Source organism: Suricata suricatta, chromosome 13 (genome assembly GCF_006229205.1).
Source record: "Suricata suricatta isolate VVHF042 chromosome 13, meerkat_22Aug2017_6uvM2_HiC, whole genome shotgun sequence".
Taxonomy (NCBI): domain Eukaryota; kingdom Metazoa; phylum Chordata; class Mammalia; order Carnivora; family Herpestidae; genus Suricata; species Suricata suricatta.
In genome coordinates, this window is record NC_043712.1 from 58,478,470 (window position 1) to 58,499,569 (window position 21,100).

At 36.3% G+C, this 21,100-nt stretch overlaps 1 protein-coding gene across 1 annotated transcript in view; it reads left to right on the plus strand.

Annotated features, from left to right (window-relative positions):
- PTPRD (protein tyrosine phosphatase receptor type D) overlaps positions 1-21,100 on the plus strand; it is a 402,643-nt gene that overhangs the window by 275,047 nt on the left and 106,496 nt on the right. Inside the window, exons 24-26 of the mRNA XM_029920345.1 lie at positions 213-325; positions 11,950-11,991; positions 12,493-12,590. Of these exons, the coding sequence (XP_029776205.1) occupies positions 213-325; positions 11,950-11,991; positions 12,493-12,590 (253 nt within the window). The remainder of the gene's footprint in view (positions 1-212; positions 326-11,949; positions 11,992-12,492; positions 12,591-21,100) is intronic.

Consider the following 21,100-nt stretch of genomic DNA (forward strand, 5'->3'; position numbering starts at 1 on the left):
TTCAGGAGCTGAAGGAGAACTTTGAGATCATTCACTTAAACAAACATTTTAGACTTGAGGAAATGGTCTAGGTCAAGAGAGGTAAAGCAACCTGAACAAAGTCACAAAGCTGACCTCTCAGATGGTATTAAAACAGAAAGTTGGGAGCTTTTTCAGTGTTTCAATTGCTTTTTTATTGTATTCTTACATTTTTAAATAATTTCTCCCTACAGGAAGAGGGCAGAGTCTGACTCTAGAAAGAGCAGCATACCCAACAGTAAGGAGGTCCCTTCACACCATCCAACAGATCCAGTAGAACTGAGGCGCCTTAATTTTCAAACACCAGGTAAGAGGCAGGGCTCATCTTATCCATAATACAGTATTTACTAAAAGCATTTGGGCCAACTGATACTGCTTTGAGAGATGAATATGTTACTTTAAATAGAACAATTTTGTTTATCCTGCTTTTTAATTGTAACATTATTGAGATTCACCAAACAGAAGTCTGAAAAAGAAATGAAGCTTGTTTTGGAAATCTGAGTGGAATAGACAAAAGAAAACAACTAATTCATCTTCAAATTTTGGAAACACTGTAGTCTTGTAAGAATATCTACCATTATGGGGGCTTAACAGTTTATTATTTTTAATGACAAATATCTGTCAAGAATTCAGTTTCTCATCTTATAAAAGTGAATGGATGGATGGATGAATGTCACATCATTCATTCTATTGGGAAAAACAGATTTATTCTGTATTTTCCTATTAATTTGTGTCAATGGTACAGTGAAGAAAGGAGGGTGAGAGGGAAAGAAACAAAATGATGCAAAAATTAGTTTCTTTTAAAATATTACCTCTACTAAATGTCACTGGCCAATTTGAGTTACTTACTGGGGAAATACATAAAGTGACTGAAGATAAGAAAAATATACATATTTCTTAACATTAGGTGCTTAACAGAGGAAACCTATTGTTACTGCTGTGGGGCGTTTTGTACGGTATTCTTAATTCAAGGTTAGCTCTATTTTGCTTTCTTTCAAATATATTGTATTTATACCAAATCAATGGCAAATAACAAATGATAAAGAGACCTAAAACTGAGTAGGACTGTTGTAATGCCCAAAGATAATTAAGAAAGTAAAAAGCTGATCTAAAAAGTGAGATTAAAAGTTGGTTGTGTTATTGTTCCCCAAATTGTTGCAAACGTTTTGCCACATGGACAGGCTAACTCACAGTAGGATATACCACAAATTTATTAAACTATGTATTTTCAGGGACTTACTTTGAATTGAAAATGCAATTTATTATATTTGGCATGTTTTCTCTTGTACATGTGAATACATCATGATAACTAGTAAAAATGCAGTTGAAAGAAGAGTCTGGTATTTTCAGAGGGACTATACAAACCATCATCATAAACATGGGTTGTTTTTAAAATTATATTTGAAATGAGGTTAGGCTTTTGAAAAATCAGTTTTTAAAAAACAAAAACCTACCTCCATCAGCATAAAAGGTAGAAGAAAATGTCCAAACAGCTAAAAACCTCCTGTGTGCATTTTTTTAAAGGCTGTTAAATGTATACTACACACATGTAAGCGTGATTGAACAAACTCATAGAGCCCTTCAGGTCATTGTAATCCCTTAGATGCCCCCTGTGGAGTCTCTTTCTAGGTGTCCCATTAAGGCAACTTGATATGAATTGAGTTTCTGTAGTAATCCTTCTCAGTTCGCTTTTTGAAATTGTAGTGTACTAACTTTTTTAGGCTGTAGGTAACTTCTTACTAATGGGCACAGGAATTCACGTACTTTTCAATTTGGCTAAACCAGGGTATAGAAGACCTAAAAGCCACAGAGATGATGTGGTACATGATTCCTTTACAAGAGTAGCATGTTGTGGAAATGGAGAAAATGATTATTACTTAATACCTGCTGCTCAGCCCTGCCCCTATCTCATCTGGCTTTTATGTAAAGTGTGATCTGTATTGGAATCAACCTTGGTCTTCAGGCAGAGACAGAAGCAATAGTATAGGGTGAGTGAAAAGGTAAAGATAGCTCCAGAAGAAAAGAACTAATAGGAGTGCCATCCTTCATCTACTATGGCACCAACAGAGAATAAGTATTTTTAGGAATAAACAGGAAATTAGAAAGACAGCTGGGTAGCTCAGTTGGTCAAGCATCCAACTTCAGCTTAGGGCATGACCTTATGGTTCCTGGGTTCAAGCCCTATGTTGGGCTCTGTGCTGACAGCTCAGAGCCTGGAGCCTGCTTCAGATTCTGTATCTCCCTCCTTCTCTGCCCCTCCCCTGCTTGCACTCTGTCTCTCTCAAAAATAAATAAGCATTTAAACTTTTAAAAAGTAGGAAGTATGAATGAGAAATGTGTAGAAAGGATTGTTAGCAGAGTACAGGCAACTACAAGCAAAGAAATAGAAATGCCTTCAACCAAGAGACCTCCATCTAGAAGTAGCTCTTACTTTTATGGGTAATTTTGCAAATATGGTCAAATCCAAAAAGAAAGTCCATAAAGAATATAGTCTCCCCAGTATATATGTGAATATTAGATCCATTTATGGAAAGAACTTGTTAAATTTCATATAAATCCATGGAAAAGGAATGAATGTTACAATTGAAGTGACATTGGTTGTCTCACCAATAGCTTTAGAAAATCACAGTGGGGAATTAAGTTTATAGGAGGTATCATTTAACTGAGGTTAGACTTATTACATCAAATGGGTAAAGGAGTAAAGTGGGCAAAATTACTAAAGAGGGGGAGAGGAGACTCAGTAGAGGAAGAAAATAGAGCAGAAGTTGTCCTAGGTTCCTAGCGCTTCTACTCACAAAGAAGCATTAGGTTGTGCCCTTTAGGTAAGTAGTCTGCATGAGCTTGACTTGTTGAATCAGTCTGCATGCAGGCTCTATGATGTGGCCTGCTGTCCTGAAAATTTCACCAGTTTATGAAAAAACTAGACCCAGCTGTTAATGTGAAATTCATAGAAATGTGACCATTTGTTTTAATCAGTACAGATTCCAAGCAATGGCTACAAATTGCCTTAATTATTTGCCAAGTGGATGAGAGCAGAAAGGAGGGTTGTTAACCAAAAAACCTTTTTGTGCTTTTTCCTCTCCTCTTGTTCATAAATAGCCAAGGGTTTTCCTGTATAATGCAATAAAATGACCCTAGAGTAGCTCTTACACAGCAAATGATATGACACTCCCTAATTTTTGGATTTTAAACCCTTTCACTGTCTGATATGTGCTTTTATATACATCATACCTTTGGAAATATAATCATTTATCCACAAACATAAAATTTGACAGTACTTATTAATGGTATTCATAAGTAGAGGATTAGCCATCCACATTTTCACTTCAAACAAATGACTTTCAATTAAATAAAAAACCTATGATTTATATAATCAGCCCATAGCTCTGAACTTGTTCATGAAAGCAAATTCACTTCCACTTCTGATGGATCCGTTAAGGAAGATAAAATACCAAACAAACATTTCCTTTTAAAGTTCAGTACATATTTTGGAAGGTAAGGGAAGCACATCATTCAGTTCACTAATTCTATAAATTCTCCTTTCCTTTAAAAAAAAAACTCTTAGGGATGAAAAAACCATTTACTTTTCAAGTATTTATTCTTTTTGAATAGCCTACATATAAGGAGGTGGTCATTTTCCCTCAATTCTACCCAATACTCCAAAGGTATTGAAAATACATTCTAAATTTCATATACAGAATTCTGAATGTTTAAGTACATCAAAGAAATATACCTGTAAGTGCAGTACCACAAACATCCCTATCTCAGGGTCAAGAAAGGAAATGTCAGAATTCTGTCCACTGTCTCCACTAAGGCATAATGTAAAGGCAGAGAAACCTGTTGAATTCAGTATAAATGTCCTTGCAAGGTTGTGGTATGTGGGGGAAAAAAAACAAGGCTTGAGTTCACTTTCCAAATTTCAGATAACAATGTAGTTACTGAAACACTATATTCAAGCATTTGAACAGGGTAAGGAAGACGCACATCTTCCTGACTGAGAGCAGGTGCCTCTGCTCATAGGAATTTCCCATGAATATGTTTATTAGCCAAAATATTGTCTGTTAAAGTTCAGAGGGTAGTATACAATAAGTTGTATTTAAAACCTGAACTACCCAATCTATTCAAATAATGTATAAGTCATCAGTTATTGGTGTACTGGCTCAGTCAGAACATATGAAATGTGCAATTCAAGGACAATGTTCATATCACCCAGGACCTAAAAAATTAAAGTAGTAGTGTGTAAGAGGGTATCACTTAGCAAAGGTTAGACTCATCACCTCAAATAGAAAGTCGAATAAAATGAGTAAAGGGGAGAGGAGATGTAGAAGAATATGCTAGAGTTAATAACTGCTAATCAAGCTTTACAAGTCTTTAAGGTCTGTAGAGGCAGGGGAAAATACTTAATAAAAGATGATTTTAAATGAAAACTCTATTTAACCTCATAAATTGTGTGGATGACAGTAACTGGGTATGCATTAAGAGTTCATAGATAAGTTACATGTTAAACAAAATTGAACTGTGTCCAATTAGCTAGGTTGGGAGGAAAATTTCCCTTTTTATCTCCAAAATTTTCCAAGTCATCTTATTACACTTACCTGTCAATAATTCTTATTTTTATTACAAAAGCAACACATTTTATTGGGGGAATTATGTATAATAGAAAATAACAATTTTGTACATAGGTTGTGGCTACCCAGGTGTGCATTACTGAAATATGTTTTTATATTTGAAAATTTTCATAAGTTGGAAAAGGTGGGAAAAAAACAATTTTAGAAAGAAAAACTATGCCCCCATCCAAGTTTTCTTTTCTTTCTTTTTTTTTGGACATATTTAAAATATAAGTAAAAGATTTCCTATACCTACTCTGAATTTGCCCTTCAGAAATAGCCACCATATACAGCCCCATGTGTAGCCTTCCAGACTTTTTTACATGTATATACAGTTCTTTAATTGATAAAAGTGTATAGCAGGTATATAGACAGTAGACAGGTGCACATACATAAAATCTCCTGCTTTAACATTTAACTATATAAACATAGACCTTTTCCCAAGTTAGTATATTAGATTTTATTTCCTTAGTAGCCAGTGGTATTGATGTTATTCTGTTCTACAGATGACACAAAATGTAGTGGCCCATTCCTTATTAAGAGGGACATTTTCCATGTTTTACTCTTGCAAATGATACTGCAGTGAACAGTACTGAGACTGCATCTTTTCACATCTTTGTTGTCACCTTCAAATGTTAGACAACTGGAAATGCAACTATAAGGTCCTAGAGTAGGCATATTTACCACTTTCATAGAGACCACCAATTACAGAGTTTTCTGAAATATTGTAAAAAGTCTTTACTTACAGTGTAGCAGCCCCACTGAGCCACAGCCTACAGCATTGAACACAATGATGAAAATAAATATAAGATTGTCCCAAGATGGTGCTGAATAAGAAAACCAAAGAACCTACTGATAAGTGTTCACATATCTACCTTTGTCCCAACAAAGCAAATTTAGAATTTTTAGCATCTCAGAGAAATAAGCCTTCTTTCTACTACAAAAAAAAAAAAAGTAGGGGAACACGTAGCTAATAGCCTCGTCTAGTATACCAGTCACCACCTTTCCCTGTGCCCGTAAGATCCTTCCTCCCAGTGCCCTTTGGTTGATTTGTCAGTTTCCATCAAAAATGTCAGTTATTTTTTTCCTGAAAAATTCTTTCTTCCAGTATCTGTACTCCTTCTCACATCCCTCTCTGCAACCCCCTCCAAAACAAACAAACAAACAAACAAACAAAAACCCTTCAAACAACAACAGAAAATTCTAGAATGTGTACTTGTATCTTTTAAGAAAATAAATTTAAAAATTGATGATCAGATGTGCAACATAAAAGCCTCGTTTTCATTCTGAGGATGACCTCAATATGTTTTGCCCTAAAGCATACATGGATGGTAGGTGATTGATGGGCTGTGAAAAACAAAAACCAAGTGGCAAAAATGTTCTGTCTCAGAAATAACAGTATCAGCAGCAGAAATGTCTGTGTAGCCGCTGAATGGGCTTTAAAAGCTTTTGAGCATCTCTTCTGATCCATTAGTGCTATTAATTGGATCAATGCTAACAAGATCCATTTTTATATATATTATCTTCATATTTTATAATATAAGAAAACTACATATATGACCCTGCTTATGTTCTTTGAATGTTATATTTCAAAAACCGTGGTTCATTGAATAGAAATATTACATTTCCAATATAAAGAAATATGGTTTGTTCAAATTCTACATTTTGAGAAACCTTATGTAAAAATAATTTTTACTTACGCTATCCAGTGCCTTCTCTAATGATAATCCTAGTCATGGATTAAGTCAAATTGTCATTATTTTTTTGCCACATAATAATTATATCTTATAAATCAGTGGTCTCTTTTGCCTTTAATTCATTATCCATTTGTGAGACAAATTGTAAACATAGAGTATTTGTATTTCATTCAGAGTATTCTAAAAAGTACATAAATTATGTTAAAATCTGATCATTATTTTAAAAAATTTTTAATGTTTTATTTATTTTTGAGAGAGAGAGAGAGACAGTGTGAACAGCAAAGGGTCAGAGAGAGAGGGAGACACAGAATCTGAAGACAGGCTCCAGGCTCTGAGCTAGCTGTCAGCACAGAGTCCAACACGGGGCTTGAACCCATGAACTATGAGATCATGACCTGAGTGGAAGTCGGATGCTTAACCAACTGAGACCATTATTTTGTAAACTGATTTTCTCCTGTGACTATTAACTTAGTGAACTACATTTCTGCCAGAGCTACATCACTGATTTGATGAACAGATTATTTTCTCCCTGTTCCATGACTACAAGTTGTTCTCCTTACTTCATTACAGTTTTTTGGAAAGGAGAACCATGAATAGAGTAGTAGTGAATCACCACACATATATCCTAACGAAAAAAATCATCTAAAAGATGTTTACCATTATTAGAGACCTTAGAATCATTACTTAAAATAATTATAGAGTGGCTATTGGCATTAAATGGAAGATTTTTAAAATGCAAAAATAAGGCAAGTATTTGGTAAACAGCTCTCCATAGAAAAGTTATTTGAAGATACTGTTGATTAAATTACTTAGCAAAATAAAACAACATATAGAAGGCAAAAGGATTGTCAATTGTGCTTTTAAGAAATCTGCCAAATAATACTACAGTTTTTAAACACTTTTTAAAATATATTTATTTATTTTGAGAGGGAGACAGAGCACAAGCAAGAGAGGAACAGAGAGGGAGAGAGAGAGAGAATCCCAAGCAGACTCAACACTGTCAGCACAGAGCTCAATGTGGGTCTTGAACTGGTGAACCATGAGATCATGACCTGAGCCAGAGTCAAGAGTCAGATGCTTAACTGACTGAACCACCCAGGTGCCCCTGCAGGTTTTTTTTTTTTTTTACATTTTTAATGTATATTTTTAGTATACCTTTAGTTCCAGTTTTCATGGAAACTCACAAAACTTTGAGTAGAGGTGACTGGAAAATACAGGTGTGTGTAGGAGTGCCTCTTCCCCACCATAGAAACAGACATACCTTTAAATGAAGCTATTATTGACATATTTTCTGTAAACTGAGGATGGTTGGTGATCTCCGTGTCAGGGCATCAATAGCCCAAGCATTCCCACAGGCCCATATTTATGTACATGGTACCACTCCTCCAGAGCGTTAAGTGGTGTAAGAGACAGTATGGCATAATGAAAAATGCCCTAAATGAGAAGTGACAAGGTCTGGAATCAAATCCTCCACATAGCCTTAGATTTACTCATAGTGACGACCTTAATCAAGTCTTTTACCCCTCTGAGCTTCATTTTCATAACTAATAAAATTAATACTGAAAGGAAGAAGAAATAAATGAACTCCCAGAGGGTGGCCCATGCAGGAAGGTGTGCCACATTGTCATACCCGGAGGACAACTCATGATCTCTTAGCCCATTGTCTTATCGATACAAGCATGCTGTTATTCTCAACCTGCTTGGAGTTTAATTTACATAAAAAGGAACAGTTTGCTCTTTTAAAACAGAGGTCACAATTTAGTTAGCCACATGTGGCCTGCAGAGGTCCTAACTTTGACTCCTACTAGGTCTCAGCAAAAATTTGAGGCAACAGTGAAAACGCATCATAATCTGTGGCTGCAGTTGCTACTGAAAACCTGAAAAGTCTTACTTCATGGCTCTGCAGTCCCGCCTGGAAGATATCGACTGGAGTTGACAGTTTGGCCCTCGTACAAGTTCTCCACAATCTACAGCAGCCCTAAACATGACTCTGACATTGAGACTGAATGTCAGCTGCCATTCATCTCATGCTTATTTTTATTTTGCATATCATAGAGAAATATTCTTTTCGTGAGTCTCCTTTGGAAGTATGGAATTGAAAGACAGACATAGAAGGCTGCTTGCTGCAAGGAAATGAGTATGAGTGCATTTGTTTCTGAAGTTGTTTGCTATGCCCTACCTGGTCATCTTGAGTCATTTACCTTACAAATCTGTCTCCTTCAGCCACTGAAGATTTTGAGCCCTGCTCAAGAAGATTTTAACTGCCATTCCAGAATTAATACAGTAGCAAGATGCCAAAAACACTTAAGATTTTATTTACTAGATGGACAAAGTCATTTAAATTTTCTGGACTTCAGAGTCTTCTTGTGTAAAATGAAAATGCTAGGCTTAAGTGATCTCTAAAGTACCTCCCAGCTTAAAAAGCCATGATTTTAAAGGTTCAGTTCTTATAAGGAAGCCTTCATGACATTACTGTCACAAATATGTACCCTATTACAAGTAGCCATCATGGCCTTTCCTCCAACCTAAGGCAAATTCAGTGACTACATCCATCCATTTTTCATGCTGACAGAATATATTGTGGATATCATGGCTTCAAAATGAAAACACTGTTCAGATTCAACGTGTACCTTTCAAAAGCCCTTATGTTGTGCATTTGTTGCTTTGAACTGATAAGGTCATGACCCTGGCAAGTCCTCATCAGCTGAGAGCTGCGATTCAAGTTCTTTGCTACTAATAATAGCTAAAGTACTAAATCGTGCTAAATAGTGAATAAGAGCAGATTCAAGGTATTACTGAAAAAAAGAATATTGCATTCTTGTAAACTCCAATATAATTTTTGAATGGAAGAAAATTAATAAAAGGAGCAACAGGGCCTCCCCATCATAATTTCCATTGAACTGAGAGCCATTGCTTGGGAGCTTTAAAAAGATCAATGCTTGGTTCACACCCCCAGAGATTCTGACTTGATTGGTCTGGTATGCATCCTGGAAAAAGGAATTTTTAAAGTACTACAAAGGATGTTAATGTAAAAACTCTTGTCTAATAAAAATATTGGTTGGTAGACTGTAAGCAATAGCCAGGTTGCCCAGACAAACAATTGAAAAGATACTACAGTGAGGTCAACATCACAGTTTTTTGGTGTCAGATTATCCATTCAGAATCTAACATGCTTGATTATATCATATAAAATTGTTTCCATGTTGGAAAATGGAGAAGTTTGGGGGAAATTATATAACAGTAGCTCCTTGGTGATTCTTTTCTGGTGTGAGCTGGAGTTTCACGTTCAGAGGAGTTTCATCCCTGATTTATTAAGCAGCATAATTTTTACGATGTTGTTTATTTGTTTCAAATACATGACATACATCATACTTTTTGGTTAGCTAAAGAAAATGATATTGAACTTAAATAATTCGAAAATTTGGCAATTCAACTGCATGCATTTTATAGTGTGTAAAAGTAAATGCTCTCTAGAGCTCAAAGAAAAGTTACAAGTACTTTTAGAACCTTTGTTTGTGAACTGTGACTGAGAGACCCTTCTCTGTTCCATATGTTTAGAAATCCTACCTACATGAGGCAGAAATGGGAGTTTTAAAGAAGGGACTCCAGAATTTACGTAGCTCTGTGGTTTTATTTTACAGATTAAAAAAAAAAAATGAGGCTCTTGACAATAGGTGATTTGCCCCTATTAGGAGATGGCAGAACTGGAAAGAGAACTCCTATCCGTATTCTAGCCTAGGATTCCTTCTCCTGTACCATCAGAATCCCACATGCTCTCCTCCCCTTCCTGTGAAACATTCATTCTGGCATTTTTACTTGTCAAGAATTCTGATGCAACATAATACATACCTATGTTTCTTAAATAATGGTTCTTGAATGCTAAGCTATCTTTGTATATGATATATACATCCTGATTTAGAAGGTAATGAGTCAGTGCAGGTTTACCTGGATTTCTGTATAATTAGCTTCCAAAGTAAATATGTTGATCACATCTTTGGTTGATTATTATGGTATTCTACTGCTGTTATACTAATACTTTTCCCATCTCCAACTGGCTTTACTTTTTGCAGCTTTGAGCAGTAATTCAGTCCCCTACGCCTCCCTGATTGGCTCTGTGTCCTCCCTCTCTAGCCAAACCACCACTCAGTCCATATATGATAATAACTCTCTCCCACGATTCGCTCGAAAAGGTCTAAACATCTTTGTCTCTTTATTTTCTCTGTTAAAACACTGTAATGGATGTCCACATCATTCCATTCCCATTTCCAGATAAGCCTAGAGTCTCTTGTGCCTTTGCATTTCCATTTTTGTCATTGGGGGTGCCTCATCTGGATAAAATCACTTTAATAATTAGACTACTGTCACCACCTCCTCCCTCCACAGAATGTAAATTAGTTCAATTCTACCATCTCTATGGAAAAGTTCCAGAAATGGCCTCCAACATTTTGATCCAAATACACAATTATATCAGCAACGAAGAGTTTCCTCTTCTAAGCCAATTCATTTTTATGGGATCTTCCACCAAGATTTTAGTTGACTGGAAGCCATAAACACTAAAATACCACCTATCATAGCACTGTGCTAAAATGGCAAAATTGTCTAGAAAAAGCGTAATATTTTTTACTTACCAGAAGCATTGATAATTTGGCATTTGAGATACAGGAACTTACTGGGTGGCTTTCAGTAATGTCACAGTTTCTAAAATGCCCATAAAGTAATCATATGTCATGTTGACTTAATGGTCACCATTCCACAGCCTAACACCTTCCAGAGATTCCCAGGACAGCAGAATGTCAACATGGCCTCCAGTTTGAGCTCCTCCCCCACTCCTTTTCCTCTTCAGAGGCTTCCCTGGGGGCATGCTAGTTCAAGTTTTTCTAGCCAGCTGGAATTTGTATCCATAAGACATGAGTCAGCAATGCTCTCTTGTGCTACTTTTAAAAAAATTCATCACAAAGAAATAAAATGTAAATCACATGAAAAGCAAGAAAACTTTGGAAAGACCCAGGAATCACCAAAATTAGTGGTGGATTATTTTTAATGTAATCTGTGAAACTAATCTCACTTCAGCTGGCTGACTGAACTAAAATGTGCCTCCCTGTCACTGCTTTCTTTTTCCATCCTCTTTTGCTCCTTATCCTTTGACCATTTGCTCACTCTCCTGCATTCATTTCCCATTCATGGACAAAGATGTTTACACCTGAAGTAGATTGTAGGTTTGCTGGGGGTTGAAACATGGGGACCTAGGGCAAATACCATAAAGCTGTTAGTGTGTGGCGATTTATAAATGTCCAGGTGAAGGCCACAACCCCAATCTCTACAATCTGCTACTAGTGAAAACATTTTTGAAACTCAGTCTGGTGTCTGATTTTGTCATCAGTGATTATCGTTTATGAACTGTGGTGCATGCCATTCTTTGTGCCCATGTTTGCATGTGAATGTCAATCACCTCCAGGTTTGTGAACTATTAAAGCGATCTTAATCAAGTCACAATGTATAGTGAATCCTGTAAAAATGTTCAGTGTTTTTATCCGTCCTTTACAAATGTATATCAGACTATCCATTTCATTTTTTTTTTAACAAATCCACTCTATTTTATTTTATTTACATCATCATTTCCTTTGCAGGTTCAGATGATTCCGGTTACCCTGGTAACCTTCATTCTTCAAGTTAGTTTTCCTTGATTATGCATAAGTCACTTTATGTTTCCTATCAAGCTACTACTCTTTCCCTTTTAGGCCTTTCTTAGTGTCTGTTTTCTTAGTTCACTTTACACCATTTAATTCCACACGATTACCATTTCACACAGTGCAGGAGAAGGAGTTTGAAATGACATAACAGTCATTACTCAAAGCAGAAGTTGACATCAAGCCTGTCAGTTTTCTCCGCTAGCTAACTGCATTGATTCATAGCACAATAACGCTTTCTTTTACACTAGGAGTGTTAGTTTGGGGATCATGCTTGGTGACTTTTCATTTGGCTACAAAATTCATCCTTTCAGAGCATGTCCTGCTTTGAGTAACCAAACTATCTGCCTGCTTCCTCACATTAAACATCTTTACTACTCACATGTTTTCAGGCCATTTCTAACTATGGTATTCTCTATATTTTGGAGTAGTTAGCATTGTTTTCATTTGGTTTCAAATGTGTTTCTTCTTTCCTTTTAATAGGTATGGCTAGCCATCCTCCAATTCCTATCTTGGAACTTGCAGATCACATTGAAAGGTTGAAAGCAAATGACAACTTGAAGTTTTCCCAGGAATATGAGGTATTTCGGTGCATTTATACTTGATGATAATTTCAAGAATTGTTCCCCTCTTCTTTTTCACCATATTCTTTAAAATAACTTCATCATTGCTTTTTCTTTTAAATACGACTCCAAATAAGATATAAAAGTTAATAACAAATAGATAACTGGAAAGTGTCTGTACAATCAACATAGTAGTTGGCCTTTTAAAAAGTGTTTATATTCAATGTTAATGAGGTTGATTTTTCTTTTCTGGTTTTAAGTTCCTATACTTTATTGTATTGATAAGCTTTCTCATATACCAAATAGCTGCCAAATACACTGATTCACAACCAGAGGCCTCCCTGAAAAAGAGTGATGAATAAGTTGATATTTCTCCATACAGTTTTCCATAGCCAGAAAACCCTTTAATTATGTCCATGTCCATGTACATGTGTATGTACATGATTTTACCCTTCAGTCTTAAAATAATGCTAGAGTTAGTATTAAGATAATAATATGTTCCTGGAATATTGCCTATTTTTAAAGCAACAGTGAATAAAATAGTGCCTAAAAATTCAAGAATCCTTATAGATTCTGTGTCAATGCTTGATAAAAGTGAATGAAAAGTCTTTGTATATTTATGTGAATTTGGATATTGTGGTATATTGTGGTATTTAGCAGAAAGTTTTAAAATTGAATTATTTCTGGTATACCCCAGCAATAGGGACTAATTGAAACCAACTCAAGGATTAGTAACTGAACCATCATTATTCTTTTAGGCCAAGTTTGACTTAGCATAAGATTAAAAAGTACAACTCAAGTCTTGTTGTTGTGACAAATAACAACAGGTTGTTGTTGGGTGCCTGAGTAGTCCAAATATTACCATAAACAGTTTCTACTGATTTACTTAATGGGAATTTTAAAATACATCCCTGTTATCTCTCTTGGTTTCTGTTGTATCAACAATTTTTCTTTCTCAAGATTTTATTTAAATTTTATTTAGTTAACATAGAGTTTAACATTAGTTTCAAGGTAGAATTCAGTGATTTATAACTTACCTACAGTACCCAGAATTCACCACAAGTGCTTCTCGTATCAACTTTAAATGCAGTTGTTGAACCCAATGATCTCTCAGTCCTTACCAGTTCTAACATTCTGCCCCTTTCAGTGAGAGCTTCTAAGGAGCCCCAACCTCATTATGGGCTAGATGGATATTAACTACATGAAGAAGCTCTATGTAAGAGAATGTGGAGCAGTGGGGCCTGTGGCAATCTGGATATTTGTATGGATTTTTCTCAAGTTTTCAAATCTTTAGTTTTTGATTATTTTATTTTGTTAATGTTTATTTTTGTTTTTGAAAGAGAGAGAGACAGTGCATGAGTGGTGGAGGACTAGAGACAGAGAGGTAGACACAGAATCAGAAGCTACCTCCAGGCTCTGAGCTGTCAGCACAGAACCTGACGTGGAGCTTGAACTTATAAACCATGAGATCATGACCTGAGCCAAAGTCAGATGCTCACCCAGGTGCCCGATGATTATCTTAAATTACTGTGCTGGCTATGTAACAGGTATCTGTAGCCCCCTCGTCCTCCGGCTTTAAGAGCCAGATAGCCTTTGTACTCAATTTGAACATTCAGCATCCTTGTCAAATACACAATAGGACACAAGGGGTTTTGTTTGAATCTTACTTTCCTGATTGGCTGAGCTACATTTTTTTCTTCATTCCAAGCATTCAGAACGTTTTTAATTTTAGGAAACTCACATTGGATTGTTATTTTCTCATACTTTCTGATCCTAATTCTTCCCTATTCTTCTTCTTGGTCATAATGGCTATTTTTAAATTCTGAGGTACTATTTAAAACAGTTTCTGGAGGTTCTGATGTGGGGGCTTGAAAAACAAGCCAGATGATAAATGCCACCTGGAGCAACATTAAAAAATGCTTAGAAACCTTTTACCTTTTCAATCTGCTCTTTATTGTTATCATGATTCTACTTATTCTTTAGCTATGTGATATTTTCTTCATGGCCCCACATGAATGTTTGATTTTTGATTATGAATGATATAAAAGGATCACACAAAAAATTGATAGCTCAACCTGCTAATAAGTTATCAATTCATTCTCTACCAGTATAACTTTAAACCATCTATAATATTTGCATCACTCAAACAATCTTAGTTATATGCATGGCCTATAGTAACCGGCCTCCTTTAAAGTAGAATTTCTCTAGAAATACTACATGTAAAGATACTGTAATGATACTCATTGAGCCATTAGATCAGAAGTGCTCCTTGAAAGTCATTATGAACTGCATGCTGCCAATGTTCCCATTAAAAACTCCCCTAGTAGCCGTTGACATGATAGCCCACACTGACTTTTCACCATTTATCATGACGATGGTCTGTGATTAAAGCTCCCTGGGCATGAATTGACTCGACTGTGCCTTAACAGCCATGAAGGAGATAGTTAAGTGTTATATTCATCTGTGATAATAGGATAAAGACCTCTATGTAAAATTTTAGGCCACAGAGCAACATTTTGAAAAAAAATTATTTTACTTGTTATTTTCCACATAAATTTGAATAGATTTTTTTTACTAGCTTTTAGTGAAGAACATGGAGGAAAGACAAGGCACATTACCTTCAAACATCTAATTATTTTGGCACAATCACTATGAATTAATGATTACTCAGACCTCTCAAAAGGCATGAAACAAAATTTGCTACTCTGATCTAACACTGAAACAGAGGTTAAAGGCATGGAAGCTGTGTTCACATATTCTGAGGTCAGAATAGTAGGTTTAGATTATGGCCCAGGGTTTTTAAATCATGTGAGACACTTCTTTTATTGTAAAGGAAATTGAGCTCAGACATTGGATTCAATGAGAGCTGGAAGAAAGGACCTGAGAAATTAGTGGCAAGAGCACTGCATATTAAAAATACTTTTAAATACTTCCAGTTTTTATTTTCTTATATGAAACTGTAAAGTTTTACTGGAATTTAAGTAGCCAGTACTTGAGGATGGCATGTAGAATGCAGGGAATAAAGTTCTCCTAAAAGTCAGTATCACTCTCAAAGTTATCACATTAGCTGGTGAATCTTTAGACTGATACAGAATAGTATGTACAGGTCTTACCAGACAAAGTCTTAGCTAATGCCTGTGAAAATTTTGAAAATCCAAATAAAATTCATATTCCTGGTCCCAGCACCAGAAATGCTGGTTTAGTAGGTCAGCCATGATAGCCATGATAACCAGAAATGTCTGTTTTATTTATTTTTCCCAGTTTCATTGAGATGTAATTGACCTATAACATTGCTTTAGTTTGGAGTGTACAACATAATGATTTGACACATGTATATATTACAATGTGATTAACACAGTTAGTTGAGTTAACATCTATCACCTTACATAATTATAAATTTTTCTCATAGGAACTTTTAAGATCCACCTTTTAGCCACTTTCAAATATAAAATATTTTTTTAATGTTTTATTTATTTTTGATACAGGAGAGACAGAGCATGAGAGGGGGAGGGGCAGAGAGAGAAGGAGACACAGAACTGGAAGCAGGCTCCAGGCTCTGAGCTAGCTGTCAGCACAGAGCCTGACGTGGGGCTCGAACCCAGGAACGTGAGATCTGACCTGAGCTGAAGCCTGAGGCTTAACCGACTGAGCCACCCAGGCGCCCCCAAATATAAAATATTTTTAACTATAGTCATGTTGTATATTACCTCGCTGGGACAGGACTTATTTATAACTAGAAGTTTGTAGCTTTTAACCATCTTTAACCTTTTCCCCTATCCCCCACCACTGGCAGGCACCAACCTTCTCTATTTCTATGAATTTGGTTTTTTTAAGATTCCACATATAAGTGAGGTCATACTGTGCTTGTCTTTGTGTGTCTGGCTTATTTCATTTAGTACATTGCCCGGAGGTTCCATCCGTGTTGTCACGAATGGCAGAATTTCCTTCTTTCTTTATGACTGAATAATAACTTATTGTGTATACACACACCATATTTCCTTGTTCCATTAATTCATCAGTGGACACTTAAGTTGTTTCCATGTCTTGGCTATTGTAAATAACACTGCATTAGATATGGCGATGCTGATAATCTTTTCTTCAATTTACATTACCACCAACAGTGCACAAGGTTTCTCTTTTCTCCACTTTCTCCTTTGCAACACTTATTTCTTGTCCTTTTCATGACAACCATTCTAAGAGGTGTGAGGTGATACCCCATTACATTTTTATTTGTATTTCCCTGATGATTAATGATGTTGAGCACTTTTTCATGTATCCATTGACCATGTCTTCTATGGAAAAAATGTTTTCTCGGATCCTCTGCCTGTTTTTTAATTCATTTGGGAATTAGGTTTGGCTTGGCTTGGTTTTTGATATTGAGTTGGATGAGTTCTTGGTACACTTTGGATAGTGACTCCTTATTAGATATATAATTTGCAAATATCTTCTCCCAGGGAATGTCCATTTTAAAAGAGCACTTCAGGTGACTTTGATGCAGGTGCTTTGGAGACTTTAATTTAGGAAACATTACTGGCTTAGGATAATATATGACAGAGCATCATCCTCCAGCCTTTATTTCACCATCTCCTGAGATGGCAAATAAACCAATGTATAAGATTCATTTGATAGGCATCACAGTCAGCATTACCATTATCAATATCATAGACATAAATCTTATTTGTAGTAGACTCATTGTAAGTCAGCTCCTACAGTTTGCTTAAGGGGAAAAAGAGGCCTTAGCTTTATTTAATATAAATTATCTACTTATTATAAATTTATTTACTAGAAATTGTCTGTTATAGAGCCAAAGGCTAAAAATGTCGCTATGCTTCAAGAACTGTTGTCTCTAACTGAGGTATTACAGAGATTGTCTGACATCCTCTTTGACATTTTTATCTTTGTACTTGTATCTGGACTGACCGCATTCTTCTCATTGTGCCAACTTCTTTTGTTTCTCCCACCCACATGCGGAATATGTGGCCTTTGATCATATTTTCATTAACAGAGAGTCTCCCTAAAGAGGCAACATTTTTCTTTCTAGTCAAATTCCAAATGTCAGAGAACAAACTCTGAACTCTAATTGACTCATTTTGTTGTGGAGACACACATGAGGACATAGCTAGTAACAGTGCACCCATTTAGATCTCATTTCTTCCTTCAGTTCAAAAGAAGGAAGTTACTATGGAAAAGGGCTTGTGAGCTTGGAGGAGGAACCAGTAATTATCCACCATACTGCTACAGGAAAGCACTATGCTATGTCCTGGGAGGAATATAGAAGTTACAAGTAACTTTTTTTACTTCCAGGAAGTCTAGCAGGTAAAATTAAGTATATACACACAAAAATAATAAAAAAGAATACCAACTTGCTGGTCCCAAATACTAATGGAATGCTGTTGGGATTTAGTAAAGATCAGAGTGAGATGAGAAACTGGGCAAGGGATTGAAGAAAAGGTGCTACCAGTAGTTGAACTAAGAAGAAAGGAGTGAGGAGTGTTTTGTGGAGGGAAGGATCAAAAGCACTTTCAAGGATGCTCTGAATTTTTGCATTCAAAGTGTTGAATATAGAACAGCAACATTTGCATCCCTAGGAGCTTGTTAGAAATGCAAGCTTTCTCGGGACTCTCCCAAGGCGCCCTGGTGCTAAGTTTGTATAAGTACATGTGGAGGTGGGGAAAGCACTAAGTACATGTGCTCTGATGAAGCAAATTGTTTCTGGTGGGGAGTTGGGTGAAATGAAGTCTGGCAAGTGAAGAGGGCCAAGAACTGTAATGAGCTTTCATTGCCAGACATCATTGGCAAGGCTGGGGTGGGCTGATGGTGGAAAGAATATGGGCCTTGGGCGCAGACAAATTTGTGCCCTAACACTTGTTACGGCCATAGCCTTGCGCAGTTATATAACCTTATGAGTTTTTTATCTGTAAAATGTGTTGCTATGAGAGTTAGAGAATATGTGTACATATTTGTATAAATTTCAAGACACACCTGTAAGTGTGTGTGTGTGTGTGTGTGTGTGTGTGTAAAATAAGGGGCTCAATAATGGTAGCTGAAAGATTGCACTAGTTTTATATAACCAGTGAAAGATTTTATAGAGAGGTAATTCTTTGTATTTATTTATAAATTAATAGTGTTAAGCTCCTACCATACCTACCTTTAAGCACTACACTCTCTCACTGGACAGACATGTCAGTGAAAAATTATAGTAAAATATAATCAGTCTTATGCCCAAAGTGTTTCAAAGTATGATGAGAATACAGAACACACTTACATGGTGGTTTTTCTAAGAAGTTAATCTGTCATCCATGTATAAATATGAATAAAATGTATAAATGAATAAAGAGAAACCGGAGACAGGAAGAGTAATTAGGGCACTGTATATCAATTCATACATATTCAAATCACTTAAGCATTCAAATAACACTGTTAAAAATGGAGATGTTTGGGGCACTTGGGTATCTCAGTCTGTTAAGCATCTGACTTCAGCTGGGGTCATGATCTCATGGTTTGTGGGTTCGGGCCCTGCATCAGACAGTGCAGAGCCTGCTTGGGATTTTCTCTCTCCTTCTTTCTCTACCCCTTCATGTCTCTCTCTCTCTCTCTCTCTCTCTCTCTCTCTTTCAATAAATAAATAAACTTTTAAAAAAGTGTTGGCTCACTGTTGAGTGGATATATTCACTCCACCATTCCACTCCCACTATTCAAGACCCCAACACAAAGGCATCCCAGTGGTCACTAGCAAGAAAAGCTGCAAAGTCAGACAACATGTGAAGCAATCTCCCAGTTTGGTCTTCAAGTTGCAGTTCCCCATAGAAATGTAGCCCCAATATCCATACTCTACTTCAGGTACATTGTAGATTTTATATATGGGTTGAGATAATAACCTCTTTTTAAGTATAGTTACAACTGCACAGTTTCTTCCAAGTTCCTAACAGCTGACTTACAAATAGAGATAAATAGTTATCTGCCATCTAGCCTAAAATTAGTCATCACTATCTTCCGTAGTAGTGTTATCTTAAACATAGACATTAAAACTACTCTGAAAAGCAGTCCTTTTGTTGGATCAGAGCAGAGTGAGAAACTGATTCTCAGAAGGCCTACCTTTGACCTCTTCTGTTCCCACCACAAGACCCAGAACCAGTGTCTTCGCTACCCTCTGTGGGTGTGTATTACCTTTTATCTCAGCACCCAAGTGTCTTCCACCATTTAGCACCCAGAAGGGCTGAGATTTTCTTCCTGTGCTCATGGCAACACTCTCACATCTCCTGTCTGTGTAAATGATAATGACCCTCTTGTCGGAAACATTCCAGATAGTGGTGCCCTGTCTTTTTGTTTTAATAACAGCATGTATGTGGTACCTTTGTCTAGAAGGCTAAATTTTTCACAGCACTCTACTGGGACAAGTAAAAGAAAAAGATTATTTCCTTCACGAATAAGGAAATCTATCAAGACAGTGCCAAGACATATAGAAATATTTTTAAATGTTGCTTATATCATATTTTTAAGTGCTTAGAACTGAGCCTTTGTAGTTGAACTCTTTCCTCTCAGGGGTAAAGGACAAAGTTGAGAAAGGAGTGACTTGCTCAAGGTCACACACATGCATAGATCATGGCTGAACCAGATCACAAATTTATCCCTTCTTTTTTATTTTTACAGTTTATTTACTTTGAGGGAGAGCAAAAGCATGAGTCAGGGAGAGACAGAGAGAGAGAATCCCAAGCAGGCTCCCTAACATCAGCGCAGAGCCCAATGTGGGGCTCAAAATCAGGAACCATGAGATCATGACCTGAGCCAAAATAAGAGTGTGATGCTTAACCAACTGAGCTTCCCAGGTGCCCCAAATTTATTCCTTCTTATTGTTAAAAGGATGTTGTGCCTTAACCTTCCTGCTCTAGAGACATAGACATTTTGCTGTTTGCTTCTTACTATGGCCTGATTCATAGAGACCAGAATCCTAAGTCCTCAACTAGATCAATATTTATACTAAAAATCTCTATAAAAATATCATGGTTACCAATTTGTGCTGCATGAATATCCTTGGGAAAACCCAGTGGTTTTTCTGACATGCTTCCTATGGCATTTCTTTTTTCCATAGACAGTTTCTTCATTGCCAGTGGTAAATATTATATTTCTTGGTAAAAGGAGAAAACTGTCATCAAAGCAGTAACCACAAAAGAAAATATATCTATTTTCCCTAGAAATAGACTCTTGGTATATTTGGCCATGTGTGCCAGAGTGCGTGTGTTGGCCTAAAGCCTTCATTACTAAATATTTCATAAACCTCCAAGCATTCATAATGTGAAAGCACTTGTCAGTTCTACTTTCAATTAGTGTATAATTTATCTGTAAACTCATGAGGATGGACATGAATTAGAGCATTACACAGATATAAACAAGAAACCAAACACACAAGTGACTTTTTTTTAATGTTTACTTATTTTTGAGAAACAGAGAGACAGAGCATGAGCAGGAGGAGAAGGGCAGTGAGAGAAAGAGACACAGAATCTGAAGCAGACTCCAGGCTCTGAGCTGTC